At 39.8% G+C, this 19,608-nt stretch overlaps 1 protein-coding gene across 2 annotated transcripts in view; it reads left to right on the top strand.

Annotated features, from left to right (window-relative positions):
* METTL25 (methyltransferase like 25) overlaps nt 1-19,608 on the top strand; it is a 97,263-nt gene that overhangs the window by 724 nt on the left and 76,931 nt on the right. For both annotated transcript variants that reach the window (XM_037885717.2, XM_037885711.2), the window contains exon 2: nt 17,523-17,687. In XM_037885717.2, the coding sequence (XP_037741645.1) occupies nt 17,523-17,687 (165 nt within the window). The remainder of the gene's footprint in view (nt 1-17,522; nt 17,688-19,608) is intronic.

Raw genomic sequence — 19,608 nt, 5'->3', positions numbered from 1 at the left:
TCGTGGCAGTGACCGTCAAGGCCTGGCAGCCGGCATAGTGTTGCCACCGGGGCATCCTGCTGGGTGTTTTTCTTCGAGCCCCAGATCCTGGAGTCAGGTGATTCCATAGATGCTCAGCTTCCCATTAAAAGAAATGCCTGTAACCCTCCTGATTGCGAGAAAAGTTTGACCACGGGACTTGCATGTACTAAAAGCTCAGACACCAGATGGCCAAGTTTAGAGGAACCCCACATTTATTGTTTAAAGGATCGTGATTTTTAAGCCAAGCTCATGATTTTTGATCGCTTGTGGTTGGCAGTGTTCCTTCCGCGGCATCAAAGGAGAGGCACTGCACAGCGTGAGGCTGCGGAATGGACATCCCACGCTGCGTTGTCAGGCTGCAGGGACATCACTGCCCCACCTGCCACAGCAAGAGGGACAATCTCAATGAATTGTGAGATGGTTGGACAGTTTTTCAGTGCCATGTTATACTAGCGTGTTCAAAATTTCATCGCCTTGCTATGCAACATCACAAATTGCCTCAAAAGCAGTAGGCACTTTCAGGAGTGCTGCTGTTTCAAAAGAAAGTAAATCAGGAAACTCCTGGAAATGCAATGGGACATGCATTAACAGACTCTAGAGATAACATTTGTATTCATAAAGGAGACCTGTAGTGATAATGTACCAAGGGCCGCCTAGGCTGCTGAACAGGAATATAGCAGTACCTCTTTGTCCCCATCTTACTGGTGCAGCAGTTGATAAATAATAATACTTTTAAGGGACTTAAGGTTAACAAGTTTTCATGCTGGCTGTGAAGCAGCAGTTAACTAACTGACACTATTCTTGGAGTTGTGCTGACTTCATCCATGATGCTGATGCTCAAACAGAAGTTTTGGCTTAATGAGATATTATATATGCTGAAGTTGTTAAAATGATGATTCACATCTCTGTTGTCTTGTACTGGATTACTGTAACCTTTTCAGCCTCCTGACTGCTCCTGTCTTCAAATCATCCAACACTGTTTAGGTAAAATCATTTTCTTTTCTTGTGCCTCGAGATCTAGTCATCCTTCTCAGATTCAGTCAATGGCTCTTTGTCTGTTTCTGTATCAAGTTTAAACTTGTTTTAATTGCTTTCAAGATACTACAACTCCAGCCCAAACTATGAGAGATTGGGAAGGGCCACAAATGAGATCTTGGTGGGAAGCCCAGTCTCCTAGCTATACCCAGGAGCTGGAATTCCAGGGGACTGACCCTAGATCCTGCTTGTGGTGCCATCATTGGTATCAGCCTCTAGACATTAGTTACCTGAAAAATTTGAAGCCTTGCTCCTTTTCTCTAGCTTCTGGAAAGTAGAATGACCTTTATTCTCTCTTCCCTCTGCAAAGCCTTATAGTCACTGGGGAAGAAGATCTGCTTTAGGGGAGGGTCTTGTCCACTATTCTACTCATCCCCCCAGGACCTTTGCAAATACTCTCTGTCACTCTCCATTTTCGGGTTGTCGTACCCAGTAAGCCTGTTTCTGCTGCTGCTTGTAGTTTTTTCAAACAGCAGCAGTGTGAGGTTCACATATGCAGCCCACAATCTTTTGAATAGCATCCGCGAAACTCATCAGAGTTTTGGTAACTTTCTGTTTATGCTTGGCAAAGTTAAGAGCAGCAGCAGTACGTAGTCTGGGAGCATAATGTTGTAAAGTCTTATTCTGTGGGCAAGTTAGAGACAGAAAGGCCAGGGAGATGTCATTTGGTTCATAAAAATCTACAGACTCATAATTTCAATGGTATCATCCTCTGCAGCATGGCAGGGGGACTCACTGCCCAGGCCTGCCTCCCCCTGCAGGTCCGGGCCCCTGGTTGGTGGAAATTTGGATAATACAGTGTCATTGGAAATGGGCTGAGTTGGGTATCATTCGAAAGCTCCTTTTCCCCACAAACACAATGGTATTAAAAACAACAAACCTAAAACAGTTGTGTAGATCTATATTAGAAGAAAACATTTAAAAAGCATGTTTTTTTGTAAATTATACTTTGAAACAGGGATGCATTGCTTACATATTAAAAAAGACACTGATCTTTCGTAATCCTTGGAAAGTTAGCCTTGACATGTAGGACTGAAAACATTTATTCAACAAAGTAATCATTGTTGTCTCCATCTCTGGCACCACTTCTAGACACACTGTCACATTAATTCTTATTCACACCACACTTGCACAATTCTGTATGAGACAGGCTGCTGGCCATATGTTTGCAGCGTGAGAAGCATCTGGTTTTTCCACATGACCATTTGATTAGTCGAAGGATTCATTTGGAAATACATGGTATTTCACAGATAACTGGTGTGATGAGTCCATTCTCCAGGACCCATACAAGTCCGATAGAAGAGAGTAGTTTTGGACATGCTCAATTATCCCCGAGCCATTCCATTGCATGATAATTTGCCGTCCTGATAGCAGGTAAAAATGCACGCATTGTCAGTGGCAATTTTTCTCCATTTGTCTGCTTCTTGAAAAAAATCCACCAATGTAGCGTAAGGTTGGCCTTCAAATGGTAAACTTAACATATGAACACCCCCCAATGGATTTACATTTCATCAGTGACTGTCCAGCCACTTTTCTAGTGGCAGCTGCAGTCAGTTGTCTTGCCACTTCCCCAGTGGTGACTGCCATCAGCTGTCCTGCCACTTCCCCAGTGGTGAGTTGGGGAGACCCAGGCCCACCCACGACTCCAGGTCCCAGCCTATGGTTCTTGTGGATCGCAGCCTCCTGCTGCACCTCTAATATCGCTGCCTTTCCCTGGGCCATTTCCCCACAGCCACAGCATCCTCCTCAGTCTTAGCAGCCTGTCCAGAGCTCCTTCTCTTCTCTGCGGGTTCCTGCCTCTACTAAGCTGTTCATGGTTCGACAGTGTTGTCACCTGCTCCAGACAGCTACTGACACTGCTCTGCCCTGAAGCTCTTTATATATGGCCCTGCTGGGCCCTGATTTGCCCCTCTTCACAGCCCCTCTCCTATTGGCTGCTTTTCATGCAACCTCTCTAGGGCTCTATTAATCCTTTATTGGCCAGTATGGGCCATTTGCCCCATCACAGCATAACATAGGCCACAGAATTTCACTTGGGAATTTCTTCATGAATACCAGAACTTCTAGTTGAGTTAGAGCATGTCTTTCAAAAAGACATATCATTCTTGATTCAAAGACTTCAAGTGATGGAGAATCTACCACACTTCCTGCTAAATTGTTCCAATTATTAATTACCCTCAGTGTGTTTTAAAAAAAAAAAAGTTCCTTATTTCTAGTCTATTTTTTCTACTACTTCTTCCAGCCCACCAAATTTTGTTACTCTTTCTTTTGCTTGATTAAAGAGCCTTCTACTGCAAACAGTCTTCCCCCATATGAACTGTGATCCTAGACTGTGATCAAGTCACCTCTTAATTTTCCTTCCCTTTGTTAAACTAAATAGATTGTGCTTCATTAATCTCTCACTGCAAGACAGGTTTTCCAGACCTAGAACCATTTTTGTAGCTTTTTCTGAACACTTTTTAATTCGTCAACATCCTTTTCAAAGTGTGGACACTTCAAAGTGTGAACCAGAACGGGACACAGTATTCCTATAGTGGTCTAACTAATGCCATATACAATGGTAATAAGATATTCTTACATCTACTGAGTATTCCCCTGCTTATACATTCAAGGACAGTATTCACTCTGTTAGCTCACACTAATCCCTATAGTCACTGCTTTCCAATATAGTTTCCCATCTTATGGTGTGCCCTGTATTTTTGATTCCTACCTGTATGATGTTGCATTAGCTATGTTAAAACACGTGTTGTTCAAATGAGCCCAGTTTACAATGTGATCTGGATTGCTCTCTATAACTATTACCTATCCTTATTTACCATTCACCAATTTTTGTGTCCTATGAAAAACTTTACCACCAATGATTTTATGTTTTCTTCCAGCTCACTGATAAAGATAGTAGACTAGGAACAGATTGAGTCAGGAGCAGATCCTAGTGGGATCCCACAAAAAATGCCCCAGTTGTATGATGATTCCCCATTTACAATTACTGTTTGAGATCTATCAGTAAGCCAGTTTTTAATCCATTTAATATGCTACACTGAGTATGTATAACTTTTTATCATACTGGTGTGCAGTACTAAGTAACGAGCCTTATACAAATCTAAATAGATAATGTCAACAGTTACCTTTTTCAACTAAACTGATGCTCTCATAAAAAAAAAGTTTAGTTGAGAACACCTATTTTCTGTAAAACCATTGTTGATTGGAATTATTTTTATCATCATTTAATTCTTACTGATTGCATCCTGTATCATCCTTTCCATGATTTTCTCTGGGATCATTGTCAATCTAACTGGCCTGTAGTTATCTGGATCATCCCATTTACCCTTTCTAAATATTGGTGCATTAGCTTTTATTTCCAGCCCCTGAGAATTCCCAAGTATTCCAAGATTGTTAAATGTCAACTTTAATAGTTTTGAGTGCTCTTGATGGAATTCTTTCAAAACTCTTGAAAGCTAAGAAATGAGCAGAAAATGTTTTAATGATCTGGTCAAGAGAGTGGGGGAATCAGTCCAAAGAGAGAAATCAAACAAGCCGGTTACTGAAAAGATGCAAGAAGCAGTGAGGTCTGATCAGTCATTATAATGAAAATATAAGGATGAGAAGACTGAAGAAAGAGAGCCAGACATTTAAGCTGAGAAACTGAGAAGGAACCAGAAAACAGTAAATAATGACATCTCAGAGAGAGATGGAAAAGCCAAATGGAGGAGATGGAATTGTAGCAGGGAGAAGAGCAGCTTGGTCATCAGTACTGAGACCAGTACTGCTGTTCAGCATATGATCAATCTGGAAAAGGAGGTAATAGCTATGTGGTGATATATGCTGATGATTCAAAATTATTTCAGGTTAGGGAGGACTATTGGGAGCTCCATTTGAGTCTAAAAAAATTAGTTGATGAAGTTGTAGACAATTATGCATTGGAAGGAACAATTTAAAATAGATGTGCCCAGTGGCAAGTTCTCAAGTACAAGATCCAGGCATCATTGTGGATTTCTCCGTGAAGATGTCTGTGAAATGTGTATCAGTGTTTTGGGGGTTTTTTTTAAGTGAATAAAAGGTTGTATGGAGAATAAAACAGAAAATATGGTAATGTGTTTATTTAAATAGATGGTTCGTTTCAGTTTGAATAATGTGTTAAGTATTGGTCATATTATTTCAAACCCAAGATAAATAGAAAAAGAGAATGGAGAAGAGAAATGAAAATGATTGAAGGTATGTATAGTAGCTATTCAGTATTATGAAAGATTTAAAAGACTATGCTTATTTAGTTTGGGAAACAAACTGTGAAGTTATGGTGTATAAAATACTGTAACTTATAGAGGTACTGGTTCAGGGAATGGATATACTTTCAATGTGCAAAGGAATGTGACATCGAGGTTATATATCCAAAATGCATTATTGCAAATCTGGATAAAATTAGGTTTCCCATTACATATGGCAAAACCTTCACCTTCTAAGAGTTAATGAGAAGTTCAGGTCTGACTATACGTACAGAATCACCAAATTGTATAAGATGAATGGCATGTAGAAAACCATTCAGGCACCCACTGTTTTTATTTAAGTTGCCTTATAATAAGGGGACACTAAATGAAATTTAAAGGCAACATTGAGAGTGGATTCAGCAAAATGGATTCTCTACACCAAGTAAAGATTGCTAATAAAAATTCAAATATTTCTGCAAAGTAAAAGGTTGCATTTTTGAAAACTGGCACAAAACATTCCCATGTAATTTCCATACAGATCAGATTTTTCATATAAAGAGCATATAAAGGGTGTAACCCTCATATCATGTAGCTTACATAAATTCAGATCCAATTTTAGACATAGAGAATACCTGCTCTATTTTTCATGCATCTAAGATCTGACATTTATCAAGTTACATCTCATTTATCTAGCCATGATTTAGATCAGGGGTTCTCAACCTTTTCCTTTCTGAGCACCCCTTCCCCCCCTCCCCCCGGCAACATGCTATAAAAACTCCACAGCCCACCTGTGCCACAATAACTGATTTTCTGCATATAAAAAACAGGGCAGCATTAGGGGGTAGGAAGCAGGACAATGGCCTGGGGCCGCATGCCACAGGGCCCACCATGAAGCTACCTTGCTCAGGCTTCAGCTTCAACCCGGGGTGGCAGGGCTGAGGGACCTGGGCTTCAGCACCATGCAGTGGGGCTTCGGCTTTCTGCCTGGGCCCCAGCAAGTCTAATGCTGGCCTTGCTTGGAGGCCGCCCGGAAACCTGCTCGGACCCCTGGTTGGGAACTACTGATTTAGATGACTGTAAAGTTAGACAGAGATTTTGTAAAAAGTTTGTAACCAATTATTTTGCATTTTTATACTGTAACCTGCTCAAATATTCATGGTATAATTTTAACTTTTTGGCATGTTTACTGTTTGCCTGAAGACCTAGCTACAGGTGCGTGAGCTGACCGGTTAATGGGCATTCTAGATTTCATGTGGTGGGTAATCTTAAAGTTAAAATGCTTTGAGAAATTCCCGCCTTCGTGACATTTCAAAACAACATGCAGTACGATTCTCTGCTTTGAGGAAACATTTCAGCTGTCTTTGATATAATTGGGTTTTGTTTTGTTTTTAGCTGCCGGCTAAATAACAATGTAAATTGTTAGGACTATGTATACAGATGATAGCATTCTAATATTACATGATCCAAATATTTATGTTTGTTGTCCTGCAGCATATTATTTAGTGATATAATAGTATTCAACGAAGTTAAGTAATATTACAGTCTCTTAGTTCCTTTTATTTCAGTGTATACTTGTAAACATACCTTTTAACAATACAAAAGCAGATATCAGAGGGAGTGCTGTATTTTGGTACACCTCTACCGCGATATACCACTGTCCTCGGGAGCCAAATAATCTTACCGCGTTATAGGTGAAACCGCATTATATCGAACTTGCTTTGATCCACCGGAGCACGCAGCCCCACCCCCCCGATTTACCGTGCTGATTTACCGCGTTATGTCCGAATTTGTGTTATATCGGGTAGCGTTATATCAGGGTAGAGGTGTATTCCTATATTCGTTGAAAAGCCTTTTTCCCCCCCCCAAATAATTTTGCCTAATTAAGTAAAAATGATGCAGAAATGGATGGTTGGATGCATTTAACAAGTTCTATTTGAGGTTAACATTGGCACAATAAGTACATGACTATTTTACAGATAATTCTCTAATGAGTTCATTGCATGCATTTCCAATACATTGGAGTTATTTATTTACAGCTTTCACATATTACTATGAAATAAGGCAGATGAACCTATACAAAATAGGTCACTGAGCATAAGTGGGCAATATATATTTACCTTATTTATTTATAGATAACAACTTACAATTGTTTTCACTTCCCCAGATTAAATGCAAATATTTCATCTAATCTTCATCAATAGCTGAATTGCCCTTAGTAGAAAGAACAAAAATGTTTCAGTCACTAATGCTTGGTTTAGGATGGTAATACAGATGTGTTTTAGTCAGTGTAATCTTTCCCATCACATTGTTAAAGAAATGCATAGATCCGTAGTTAACAAGAATTTCTTGTTTTCATAGATTCATTATAGTAAAATATTTTCTCAAACTATGCTATTATTCCTGTTTGAGGGGAGGAAAGAGTAACAGTACCATTGTAATGACAAAGGACATATTTTCCCCAAGTTTAATTTTATTTACTGATGTTAGCAACCAGTATATTTAAAAGATAAGGAATACCTCTACCTAGCCAGATGTTGCAGAAGGAATCACTCAGAAACCAAAATGTGTTTTCAGCATATATATATATGTTTCGTTGTTATGTTGCTGATCAATTTGGGAATATGCTCATTTAAAGTTGTGCAATGCTCCCTTATAAAGTTGTTTGGCAGCTGCCTGCTTTGTCCACTGCTTGCAGGAAGAGCTGCCTGTTGCAGCTAGCTGGTGGGGGCTTGGAACCAGGGTGGACCCGCAGCCCCGCTATCAGTTCCCCGCTGCCCTAAGTTCCCTGTGCAGCAGCTGTCCAGCAGGCTACCAACTGCCGCATTTCAGCTGTCCCTCCCCCCACTGCCATGTGCTGCTCCTACCCTCTGCCTTGGAGCTGCTCCTGGGAGCCTCCTGCTTGCTGTGCAGGGGAGAAGGGAAGAGGGGGGCTAATGTCAGGGTGTCCCTCTCCCCCCTACTTCTGCCTCCCGCTTACCCCTTCTCCATATAGAGCAGGGTGGGGACAGGACAGAGAGAGCATGCTGGCTGCAGCTGCTGTCTCAACTTCCTGATTTTTTTTAATGGCAATGCACTTAGAATGGAGTCAGCGTACTTAAAGGGGCAATGCACATCTCTCTCTCTCTCTCTCTCCCATGCACAGGGTGTGTGTCTCTGTGTCTGTCTGCCATGCTGTCTCCCTTCCCTCCATTCGTGCTGCCTTGTAGAGTGTGAGGCTACATTAACAGCAATGTGTTAACCCTTGAGGGCTCAGCCGAATGCTAGTTCATCATTTAGTAGTAAAGCATTCCCTGGGAAATATCCCAGCCTCTTCCATCCTCTAACTTCACCACCTCAACCAAGCTTTACAATCATCATTGCTGTGTACAGTATTAAATAGTTTGTTTAAAACTTATACTCTGTGTGTGTGTATATATAATATATAGATAGATAGAGAGATAGATATAAAATATAGTTTTTTGCCCCTATGTACATTAATTCTTATGCGGAAATTGGATTAGCTTAACATCGTTTTGCTTAAAGTCAGATTTTTCAGGAACATAACTACAACGTTAAGTGAGGAGTTACTGTATATGTTACAGAGATGAAAGTTTATTCATATCTGTTTTTTATTCATTTTGCATATGCTAAAGAAGTATTTTAAAATATAGCCTAAAGACTTAAAAATCTATAGATTTTTAAAAGTGGTTAGTTAATTTTGGATTATTATATGCAAATGAATGGAAGAAATAAATTGTGTGGGAAAAAGGTTTCTTATGATTGTCCTGAGACCAACATATTTTTTTAAAAAATGTAGTAATGGCTAAAAAAGACTCTATTCTTGGAATCCTTGTCTTTATAACTCATGATTGTATATGCCAGGTTTATCAAAATGCTGAAAGGAAATTTACTGGATGTTGGTTAGTCTGCAAGAAATCTAATTCTAAGATAAATAAATTTATATATGTAATATTAGATTGGATTGGAATTTTCACAAGTTTTACAATATAAAGTAGTAACATTTAAAACATCATAATGCCTATGAAACAAAATTGGAACACCTCCTCCCCGAGAGGAAAATCAGGTTGTTGTTTTTTCCTCCTGGCAACACTGATGAACAGCTGGCTAGTAGAGAAATCTCTCTGCAGTTTGAGATTTAATACTCAATCTCTGTCATACTCCCAACAATTGCTGGCCTGTAGCCTTGGTTGTTGACTCCCCCAACCTTTAATCTGGGTCTCTTGCTTGACAGATTAGTGAGTTGTCTGTACTGTATTAAACCTAAGGATTTCTATGCAATTTTTATTGCTTTTGGCTATACTTATTTTGTGGATTTGTGTGAATTTAATGGAATTCTGCATTCAGTTCCGGGGAATTGAAAATAAGTTAAATGAATAAACCTTTATTTTAAAAATACATATTTTTATTCAGTAATGTTGATAAGGAAACAAAAAGAATCATGTATAGTTTCACTCCTTGAAACAAACCTAGGGCTGATTTTTTCTGGCCAACAGTGGTGAGAGAAAGTAGAGAGAAATTACTAGCACTGTCGATTAATTGCAGTTAACTCACGATTAACTCAAAAAAATTAATTGCAATTAAAAAAATTAACCGTGATTAATCGCACTGATAAATAATAGAATTACAACTGAAATTTATTAAATATTTTTGGATGTTTTTCTACATTTTAAAATATATTGATTTAATTACAACTCAGAATACAGTGCTCACTTTCTATTATTTTTATTACAAATATTTGCACTGTAAAATGATAAACAAAAGAAATTGTATTTTTCAGTTCGCCTCATAAAAGTACTTTAGTGCAATCTCTTTGTTGTGAAAGTACAACTTACAAATGTAGACTTTTTTTTTGGTTACATATCTGCACTCAAAAACAAAATAAGGTAAAATTTGAGAGCCTACAAGTCCACTCAGTCCTACTTCTTGTTCAGACAATCACTGAGACAAACAAGTTTGTATACATTTGCAGGCGATAATGCTGCCCGCTTCTTATTTACAATGTCGCCTGAAAGTGAGAACAGACGTTCACATGGGACTTTTGTAGCCGGCATTGCAAAGTATTTACATGCCAGATATGCTAAACATTCGTATGCCCCTTCATGCTTCGGCCACCATTCCAGGGGACAGGCTTCCATGCTGATGATGCTCATTTAAAAAAATAATGCGTTAATTAAATTTGTGACTGAACTCCTTGCGGGGAGAATTGTATGCCTCCTGCTCTGTTTTACCTGCATTCTGCCATATATTTCATGTTATAGCAGTCTCGGATGATGATCCAGCACATATTGTTCATTTTAAGAACACTTTCACTGCAGATTTGACAAAACGCAAAGGTACCAATGTGAGATATCTAAAGATAGATTCAACACTTAACCAAGGTTTAAGAATCTGAAGTACCTTCCAAAATCTGAGAGGGACGAGGTGTGGAGAATGCTTTCAGTGTCTTAAAAGAACAACACTCCGATGCGGAAACTATAGAACCTGAACCACCAAAAAAGAAAATCAATCTTCTGCTGGTGGCATCTGACTCAGATGATGAAAATGAACATGCATTGGTCCGCACTGTTTTGGATCATTATCGAGCAGAACATATAATCATCATGAATGCATGTCCTCTGGAATAGTCGTTGAAGTATGAAGGCTTATATGAATCTTTAGCACATCTGGCACATAAATATCTTGTGATGCCGGTGCCATGCGAATGCCTTTTCTCACTTTCAGGGACGTTGTGAACAAGAAGCAGGCAGCATTATCTCCTGCAAATGTAAACAAACTTTTTTGTCTGAGCAATTGGTTGAACATGAAGTAGAACTGAGTGGACTTGTAGGCTCTAAAGTTTTACATTGTTTTATTTTTCAATGCGTGTTTTTTTTTTTACATAATTCTACATTTGTAAGTTAACTTTCATGATAAAGAGATTGCACTACATTACTTGTAATGGGGGACTTGAAAAATACTATTTCTTTTGTTTTTTTACAGTGCAAATATTTGTAATCAAAAATAAATCTAAAGTACATTTTGCATTCTGTGTTTTAACTGAAATCAATATATTTGAAAATGTAGAAAATATCCAAAAAATATTTAAATAAATGGTATTCTATTATTGTTTAACAGTGTGATTAATCATGCAATAAAATTTTTTTAATTGCTTGTCAGCCCTAGAAATTACATTTGTTTTTTTTAAATATAAAAGTGTATTGTTTTGTAAAATATGAAATAACTGTTATTGTGCAATTTCACAGTGAAAGTAAATACTGTACTAGTAGATTTATGATGTACTGTGTAGTAGCACTCAGTCTAACACACTGACATAATTTTTCATTTATAGCTGGATCTCTAGTATATTGAACACTACGTTTATGAATGTTTTCATTCTTATCCCAGAGGAATGATCAAAATAATCTTTTAAGAGTATCTGTGTATGTAGTGTTTGATTCCTAGTCATATGAACCGCTTGAGCCAACTTCTGGTGCCACTAATCCTTCTGTGGCATGGCTCAGAAAGGAAGATTCAAGCCTTCTTCATGGCCGTGTCCATCTTCCTTTCATCTTTCTGTGCATCCCTTGAGTACAGATTGCTATTTTGTTCCAGCAGTTACTGTAACTACTCCAGTTTTAACAATAATCTTAACTAAATTGGTTTTAAACTAAAGTAAGAATTTACTGACATTTTACAGAACAGAGAGACACCAAACAAAAGGATTGTTAGGTAATACATGGCTGCTCTGGTTGCTGTGCAAAAGTATTTTCATGCTGGGCCTAAAGTTAATTACACAATAGTTGCAGATTTTACATAACATAAATGTATTAGTTCTGCGACAGCTCAAGCTGTGACTGTTTCTCCCAGCACATCTTCCCAGCAGAAATATGTCTGTGCTTAGGTATCCAGCTCCTTTTATAGTTCCCCAAGCTTTGAAGTAAAGGAGTCATCCATTACATTGCAAACAAGTGTTTGATTACTTCACCTCTCTGATATTAGATTGTCCTGTTTTGTTTGATTTGAAGGTATCAGAAGGATTCTTTATTTCCCTTCTGTGATTTCAGAGTGCACAAATCTAATTTCCCCTTCTTCCTGTAAAAAAAACTTGTATTGACTTTTTTTTTTGTAATGAAGCTTTGACATTCTTCCTTACGTTGTTTCAGTATTTCTGTATGTTCGTGTTCCTGTTTTTTGTTTCAGACTATATCAGCATCTTGCATAAAGTTTTGTTATTTGCAAATTATTGGATCACTGATTTACCTCAATAATACAAAACAAGCAAAGTCATGTATGTAATGCAAAAAGCACTCTTTAATTTTGAAGTAGAAAAATAAAGAATAAAAATTATAAGGACAGCTACTGAAACAATTTAAAAGTGGATAGTCTGATTATAGCCTGTCAGAATATTTATTCTTACTAGGGCCACCTATTGCCACCTGTAGTCATGTCTTGGGAGTACCTTGCTCCCCAAGTAAAACTACTGAAATCAATGGGACTGCTTTCAGTGGATCAAATTGTGGCATGACTTGTGCGTTCATGCAAAGAGGTAAGGGGGCTTACAGATTGTGAGTAGCAGTTCAGTAAGGAGAATAGCCTCTGCAGGAATGCTACATCCTCCCCTTGTACAGGTGAGTGGAGCAGGTCAGGGTGGCTATACCTGTGTGCCAGGGGAAGAATGCTGTGTCAGGTATAAACGCTGTGCCAGCATTATCCATGAGATCCAGGGGGAAGCCCTAAGGCAGTTTGAGTTTCAGATTCACAGTCTGCCTTCCAGTAAACTCCAGGAGCAGCACAACTATGTGTTGCCCTTGACTCAAAGCTCATGGCGTTTGAGTCCAGAGTAAGGTACTGTTCAGGGTGAGAGAAGAGTAGCAAAATCTGGCCTTTATTAAAAAGATATTTGTCTAATCTAAAATAACAGGATTATAACAAATAATTGAAGTTTTTCTTTAACGCTTTTGCCTCTTGAATTTGGTAGATTATTTTAGATTTGTTCAAAATTCTATTCTTTGCCGCTAATGTTGTTACAAAGCAGACTCAAGACTTCTAGGCACATGTGCACCAAACAGTGCACACGTGCTGGCCCTTCTTGTAGTGCTTGTGTTGTTTATTGTGCAACTTCTAGTAAAATGATACAGATTTATTTTTTATAATATAACTTTTAGTTATGATAATTAACTTTTATTTAGCGTGTTACATTTTCAAAGTGCTGTACGATCATTAATTAATGACTGATAATGGGTGTGGGGAAAATATTTGCATAAAATCTTGAAAATAAACAGGTTTCAGAGTAGCAGCCATGTTAGTCTGTATTCGCAAAAAGAAAAGGAGTACTTGTGGCACCTTAGCGACTAACCAATTTATTTGAGCATAAGCTTTCGTGAGCTACAGCTCACTTCATCGGATGCATAAAGTGGATGCATCCGATGAAGTCAGCTGTAGCGCACGAAAGCTTATGCTCAAATAAATTGGTTAGTCTCTAAGGAGCCACAAGTACTCCTTTTCTTTTTTGAAAATAAACACTTAATCATGGAACTGGTAAGAAAGTTAGGTACATCTTTCTGCTTAGCACTTTTGTTTATGTCCCTTTGTAACAAACTTCTCATGAGGAATGCTATTGGAATCTATATATAATTACACATACAACCCATTACATTAAAGGAAGTTGCTTAAATTTGCAAAGATAAGCACTCAGAAGTTAGAAAATGCCAGAATGAAGGTTGCCTGCGAAACCTTAATTTGGCCGTCTTGTGTGTATAAATTATGGTTAAAGTTAAGATTTTGTCATGGTTATTTTTAGTAAAAGGTTGTGGGCACTAAACAGAAATTCACGAGAGCTATGATTGTCTGACTTTTACTAAAAATAACCAAGGAGGGAGTGCTGGGGGAGGAGTTGGGGGAGAAATGACAGCTGGAGTTCCATGGGTGGACTGACTGCCTGAGCCCCATTACCAGAGGGGTGGGCACAGGCCCAGGGGCATCCACAAGGGGGCACGCAGAGCCATGACGGGGGGCACACAGCTCTGGCCACAGCCAAGGGAGAAGGGGGGCACAGCCCCAGCTATAGCCACTGACAGCTGAAGCCAAAGAAGTCATGGAGGTCTAGGAAAGTCACGGAATCCTTGACCACCTTGACTAAATCGTATCATTAATTTATAGTACAGTCCTTAATTTCATGATCACATATATTTTTTCCCTCAGGACCCCTACCTTATTCAGTAGACAGATTATAGTGCTCACTGAATGAGCAGCTATCAATTTTTTGTTTCTCCTTATTGTTTAGTGTGTGGAACCATTCAAACTTTACTTTGCAGACAGCATTACTGATTTCCTCATGGGCTTTTTTTGTTCATCACTATCTCGTATATGAGTTCTTCACAAACAGTTTATTTTCCCAATGACTCTGTGAGGTAAAGGGGTTGGCATAGTTCTCGTTTTACAGATGAGGACTTGAGACTTAGAGAAATTGAACTCAAACATTTTGACTACGTTTGGGTGCCCAGTTTGAGACACCTAGAACCTGATTTTTTCAGAGTACTTAGCATAATATAGCACTTTATATGTTCAAAGCACAGCTCCCATTAACAGTTATGAATGCTCAGCAGTTCTGCAAATCAGACCCCAAGGTATCAAGTTGAGACCCAGTAAATAAGGAACATATACTAATAACCTGTGAAATTTTTGATTAGGTGTCTTGCCTAGCATCACACAGGAATTCTGTGGCAGAGGCAAGGATAAAATCCAGTTCTCTAGGGCAGTATTCAGTGTTTTAACAATGAGGCTGTCCTTTCTTTTCCTGTAGTTCTCAGTCTTATTCACTACACACCTTCCAAATTCTGACACAAATGGGGCAGGGGTTCTATGGACAGCATTCTCCTTTATTACACTACCTTGATTAATCCCCAAAGCAGGTCCAGCATGTACACTGAATGGGAAGGAGTCCTGGGGAAAAATAATATGTATACATATAATTAAGGATTGTATCAGAATACATACACACAGTGGGATGTGTACAGGCATCCTTAATTCTGGCACTTTCTAACTTTTGAATGCTTAACTTTGCAACCTTCTAACAGTTCTTTGTGTATAATTTCCTCAGTTTTAATAAAGCAAACTGAGGAAACAGAAATTCCTTCATGTGGCATTATATTGACACCCACATGGTTCGTCAGCAAAGTTGGAACCTTTAGATCTACAGCACGGACCTCTGCCACTTGAGTTAATTGAATAACCGGTTGCAGTAGTAGGTTATGGTCCTCTGTGTGGACCAGCACTAGAGGGGGATGAGATACGCACTTTGCTGATGGTTGTCACAGATATTTGCTAACAACAGAGAAATGCTGAGGCTCAGAAATCTTGTGTTCCACTCCATGTACTGAAGGGGAGTGTTCCTTAGAGAGCACAGTCTCTCCTCCCATTTTCCACCAAGCTTGACCCCTACTGCCCCATCCCCACCAATCTGTCATGCTCCCAATACTGACTCTTCCCCACTCCTGCTTCCTTGTCCCATGACTGTTGTCTGTGATTCCCCTGGCTCTGTCAGTTCCAGTTCCCCTTGTCTGTTCTGTCTCTCCATTCCAAGGGTCTTTGTCCTGCTAGTCCCAGTTCTCCCACCTTCACCCTGCCCACAGGCGCTGAATCTCCTTGCTCAACTAGTTCCAATCTCCCTACTTCCAACTCCCTGTCAGAGTTACTCCCTTCCCCCACCAAGTCCCAGTCTTTCCAGACTCCCTATCCCAGTCTACTCTTTCCCCCCCCACCCCCTTCATCTGGCTTTTTTCCCCTCTAAAGTCAAATCAAATTAGTTCCTACTCCACACTGCCTGGGTGCCAGCAAGGAGTCATTGAGAGCACAAGAGAGAGAGATTCCCTACTGTCAGTTCCAGTGCTTGGCCTCACCCCAGAGCAGCTGAGAGAGGCCTTTACAGAGAAATTCTTTCTGAGCCTCCATAACACTAGACTGGAGCATGTTGTTGCTCTGTGGGGATGGCACATGCACAGTTTGATCATCACTAAGAGCTGTCGGACGCTGGAGCATGCACAGTGTAAATGGAATTTTAGGAGATTTTACTGTTAAGCTGCAGGAAATCTCTACTGAGCTTGTGCACATTGCGATTTTTTTCATAGGTTTGTAATTTGGTCAAATTTTTACTGGCACAGGCATATCCCTGACACAAAGGCTATCTAAAATGTGTAGTCCATAATCCAAAGCATGGGTGCTTAATTTAAAGAAAAAGGTTGCCAGAATTTTTTAATATGAGCATATCAATACATTTTGCCCTAGCCCTGTTCTTTGAAATTGCTGCAATTTTTCTGAGCTGAAATGAAAATATATCCAGCTGAGGTAGACACCTGGCACAGAAAATTTCAGCTGAAACGGTTAAAGTTTGGCAAAGTTATAAGGAACTGAAAATAGGGTCTTGTAATGAGAAGTATCATTCAACCGTAATATGGTGCTAGCACCCCTGCCTATTATGCAGTATTTGCACATCCAGCATGAGGTATGCTAACAACGGTAGGTAGAAAAAATGGCACAGCACCTACATACACTATGTCTTTCTCTTACAGTGGGAAGACTACTGCTGATATCAGAGGGCTTGGATCAGAGCCCAAATGGATTCTTCACATACACCCTTATTGAAAAGGGAGTATATTTGGACTATGATTTGAAGTTCATTCATTTAAGTAGAGAGTTTTATTATCATTAAAATAAATAAAAGACAATAGCTACTACAAGTTCTAGAGATCCCCTTTCATATTCTCTTTTCTGTTTTTCTCTATATAAATTATCTTGGAAAAATATAGAAAACAGTATGAAATGGACTCTCTAGAGCAGTGGTTCTCAAAGCTGGTCCGCCGCTTGTTCAGGGAAAGCTTCTGGCGGGCCGGACCGGTTTGTTTACCTGCTGGGTCCGCAGGTTCGGCCGATCGCATCTCCCACTGGCCGCGGTTCGCCGCTCCAGGCCAGTGGGGGTTGCGGGAAGGGCGGCCAGCACGTCCCTTGACACTTTAGTCAAATTCTGCTGTCTTTGAAGGAGCTCTGCTGAAGTGAGTTGATTTACCCCAGATTTATATTAGTGTAACTGAGTGCAGAATCTGGCCTAAATTCTATAAGCAAAATTTAAATGTGAAGAAGTCTAATGAGTTGTCCAGTTCTGAAGGGCAAAATATTAATAATCTTTTGTACTTCTTGTTTGTTGTTTATTGTTCTTCATTCAAGAGTAGAAGAGCTTTTTCTTTGTTAATTATTGTTAACATGTAACTTTTCCCTCCACTTTCCACACAGATAACTGCAAGTTTTCCAACGTGTTCTGTGAAAATTCTCAGAAGCTGGTCAACGTGCAGTTCTTTGCCCTTGCTGCTAAGTACCATTCCTTGCCAAGCCTTGAAGTGTGTACCCCATTAGAACAGATGCTTGGAGCACTGAGTGGAAAGCAACACAAGAGATGTGGTATATTGGAATTTATTTTATCTTACAAAAAATTTCAGCAGGTGCTGTGATGGCTAAGGTTAGATGAGTCTCTTGCTTTACTACTCAATTTACTTTTATTAGTAGCTACTTACTCCAGTTCACAGATTTATATGATTTTTTCCCTCCTGAAATCTGAATAAAAGGCGTCACTGCACTCCCATGCCTGTAGATGTTTCTAAGACTCAGCCTTAGAAGGGGCTAGCTAGGAAGGCAGACAGAAGGGAATTAGAGGTTTCAGAGTAGCAGCCGTGTTAGTCTGTATCCGCAAAAAGAAAAGGAGGACTTGTGGCACCTTAGAGACTAACAAATTTATTTGAGCATAAGCTTTCGTGAGCTTAGACGTGGTTCAGTACTTCGGCAAACATCTAGTTCTATTCCATTATTGTTTCTCCCTGAGGAAAGTAAGTTTTGATTGGTATTTTTACTCTTGTTGGGGACTTCACTAGGATGGCTTTCAGCTATATCACCTCAAGCTGTTATCGTCTCCTATCTGAAGCATCAGACAAGGGCTTTGAATTTTCATCAGATCAATAGGATTCCGCATGGTTACAAGGATTCATTCATCTTAGCAGATACTAATGGGTCTAGGTCTCTATTCAGATAAGAGACCTCTACAGAAAACCCAAAAGGTGCAGACAATTGTGCATGTGAATTGCTTTTGGGGGGCTGGAACTGTGTCCTCTTATGTGTTTGTACAGCCCCTACTGTAGTAGGGCCTTATGGGAATAAAAACAAAAGCATTTAGTGATTTAATATCCTTTTACAGCATGCCCAGTAGGCATCTGCTAAGACTTTTTAGCACTCCTTAATATAATCTTGCTTATTTTGGAACTTCATATATGGTGTGGGGAAAATTGTACGTTCTCCTTGCCTTCACTGACAAACCTGGGGCCACTATAACAATGTACATGAGAAAGAATGTAAGTGTCTGTTGGACTGTCTCCCTTGATTAACTGAGCCCGTGCTGAACACTCAACCACGTATTCCTGTGGCAAAGAAGCTTTTACTTTAAAATTTCATTTGAGCATGTATGTTCTGAGGCATTCTGCTCAACTACTTTTTGATGGTCCAGGAACATCAGACATATAGGAACAGTCTATATCTACAAACAAAATATGTGCTTAATGTTAAGGGTGTGAGTAGTCAGACTGGTTTTCACGTGACTACTACTACATCCTTAAAGTTAGGCACATGCTTAAGTGTATCAGGGCTTAACATATCTTGAAAACATGGTATTACTCTTGTGCTCAGAGTTAAGCACATGGTTAAGTGCATTGCTGGATTGGAGCCTTAAAGACAGGATTGACACCGCAAAAGGAACTGATCTTCCTTATTCCTCATCTCTTTACTTGGGCTAGAGTCTGATCTCAAGTGCGCTGGTATAAGTCTAGAGTCTGTCCACTAACTGCAGTTATTTATATTGAATTAAAGCGGCATGAAAGGTGAATTCTTTGCGCTGGAGTTACTCCAGATTTATCTTGGTTTAACAGATCAGAAATTGTCCTCTATTCTTTACTTGCTTTTCATCGCAATCATTTTCAAGTGTATGCCACGCGTCACCTGGGGAAGTGCATCGGCTGCCACTGGGAGTGGTGCCAGGAGCTGGGAGTCCTGGTGCCGGAGATCAGGTCCGACGACAACACCATCGTCACCCCAAGCGCCAGAGGCATGCTGGAGAGAACCCTGAAGGCAGCCATCCACTCACTGTACATGGAAACCCTGAAGCATAAACCGGACCAGGGTAAAGCCTTCGAACTGACGAGCAAGTGGGACGCTAGCAACCACTTCCTCACTGGGGGCGGCTTCACCCGTTTCGCTGACTGGCAGTTCATCCACTGTGCCTGGCTCAATTGTGTCCCACTCAACGGAGCCGTCCGCCACGGAAACCGAGACAAGCGTT

This window comes from Chelonia mydas, chromosome 1, assembly GCF_015237465.2.
Source record: "Chelonia mydas isolate rCheMyd1 chromosome 1, rCheMyd1.pri.v2, whole genome shotgun sequence".
In the NCBI taxonomy this organism is placed as follows: domain Eukaryota; kingdom Metazoa; phylum Chordata; order Testudines; family Cheloniidae; genus Chelonia; species Chelonia mydas.
The sequence above is the reverse complement of the archived record's forward strand: the minus strand, read 5'-3'. Positions and strand labels throughout refer to the sequence as shown.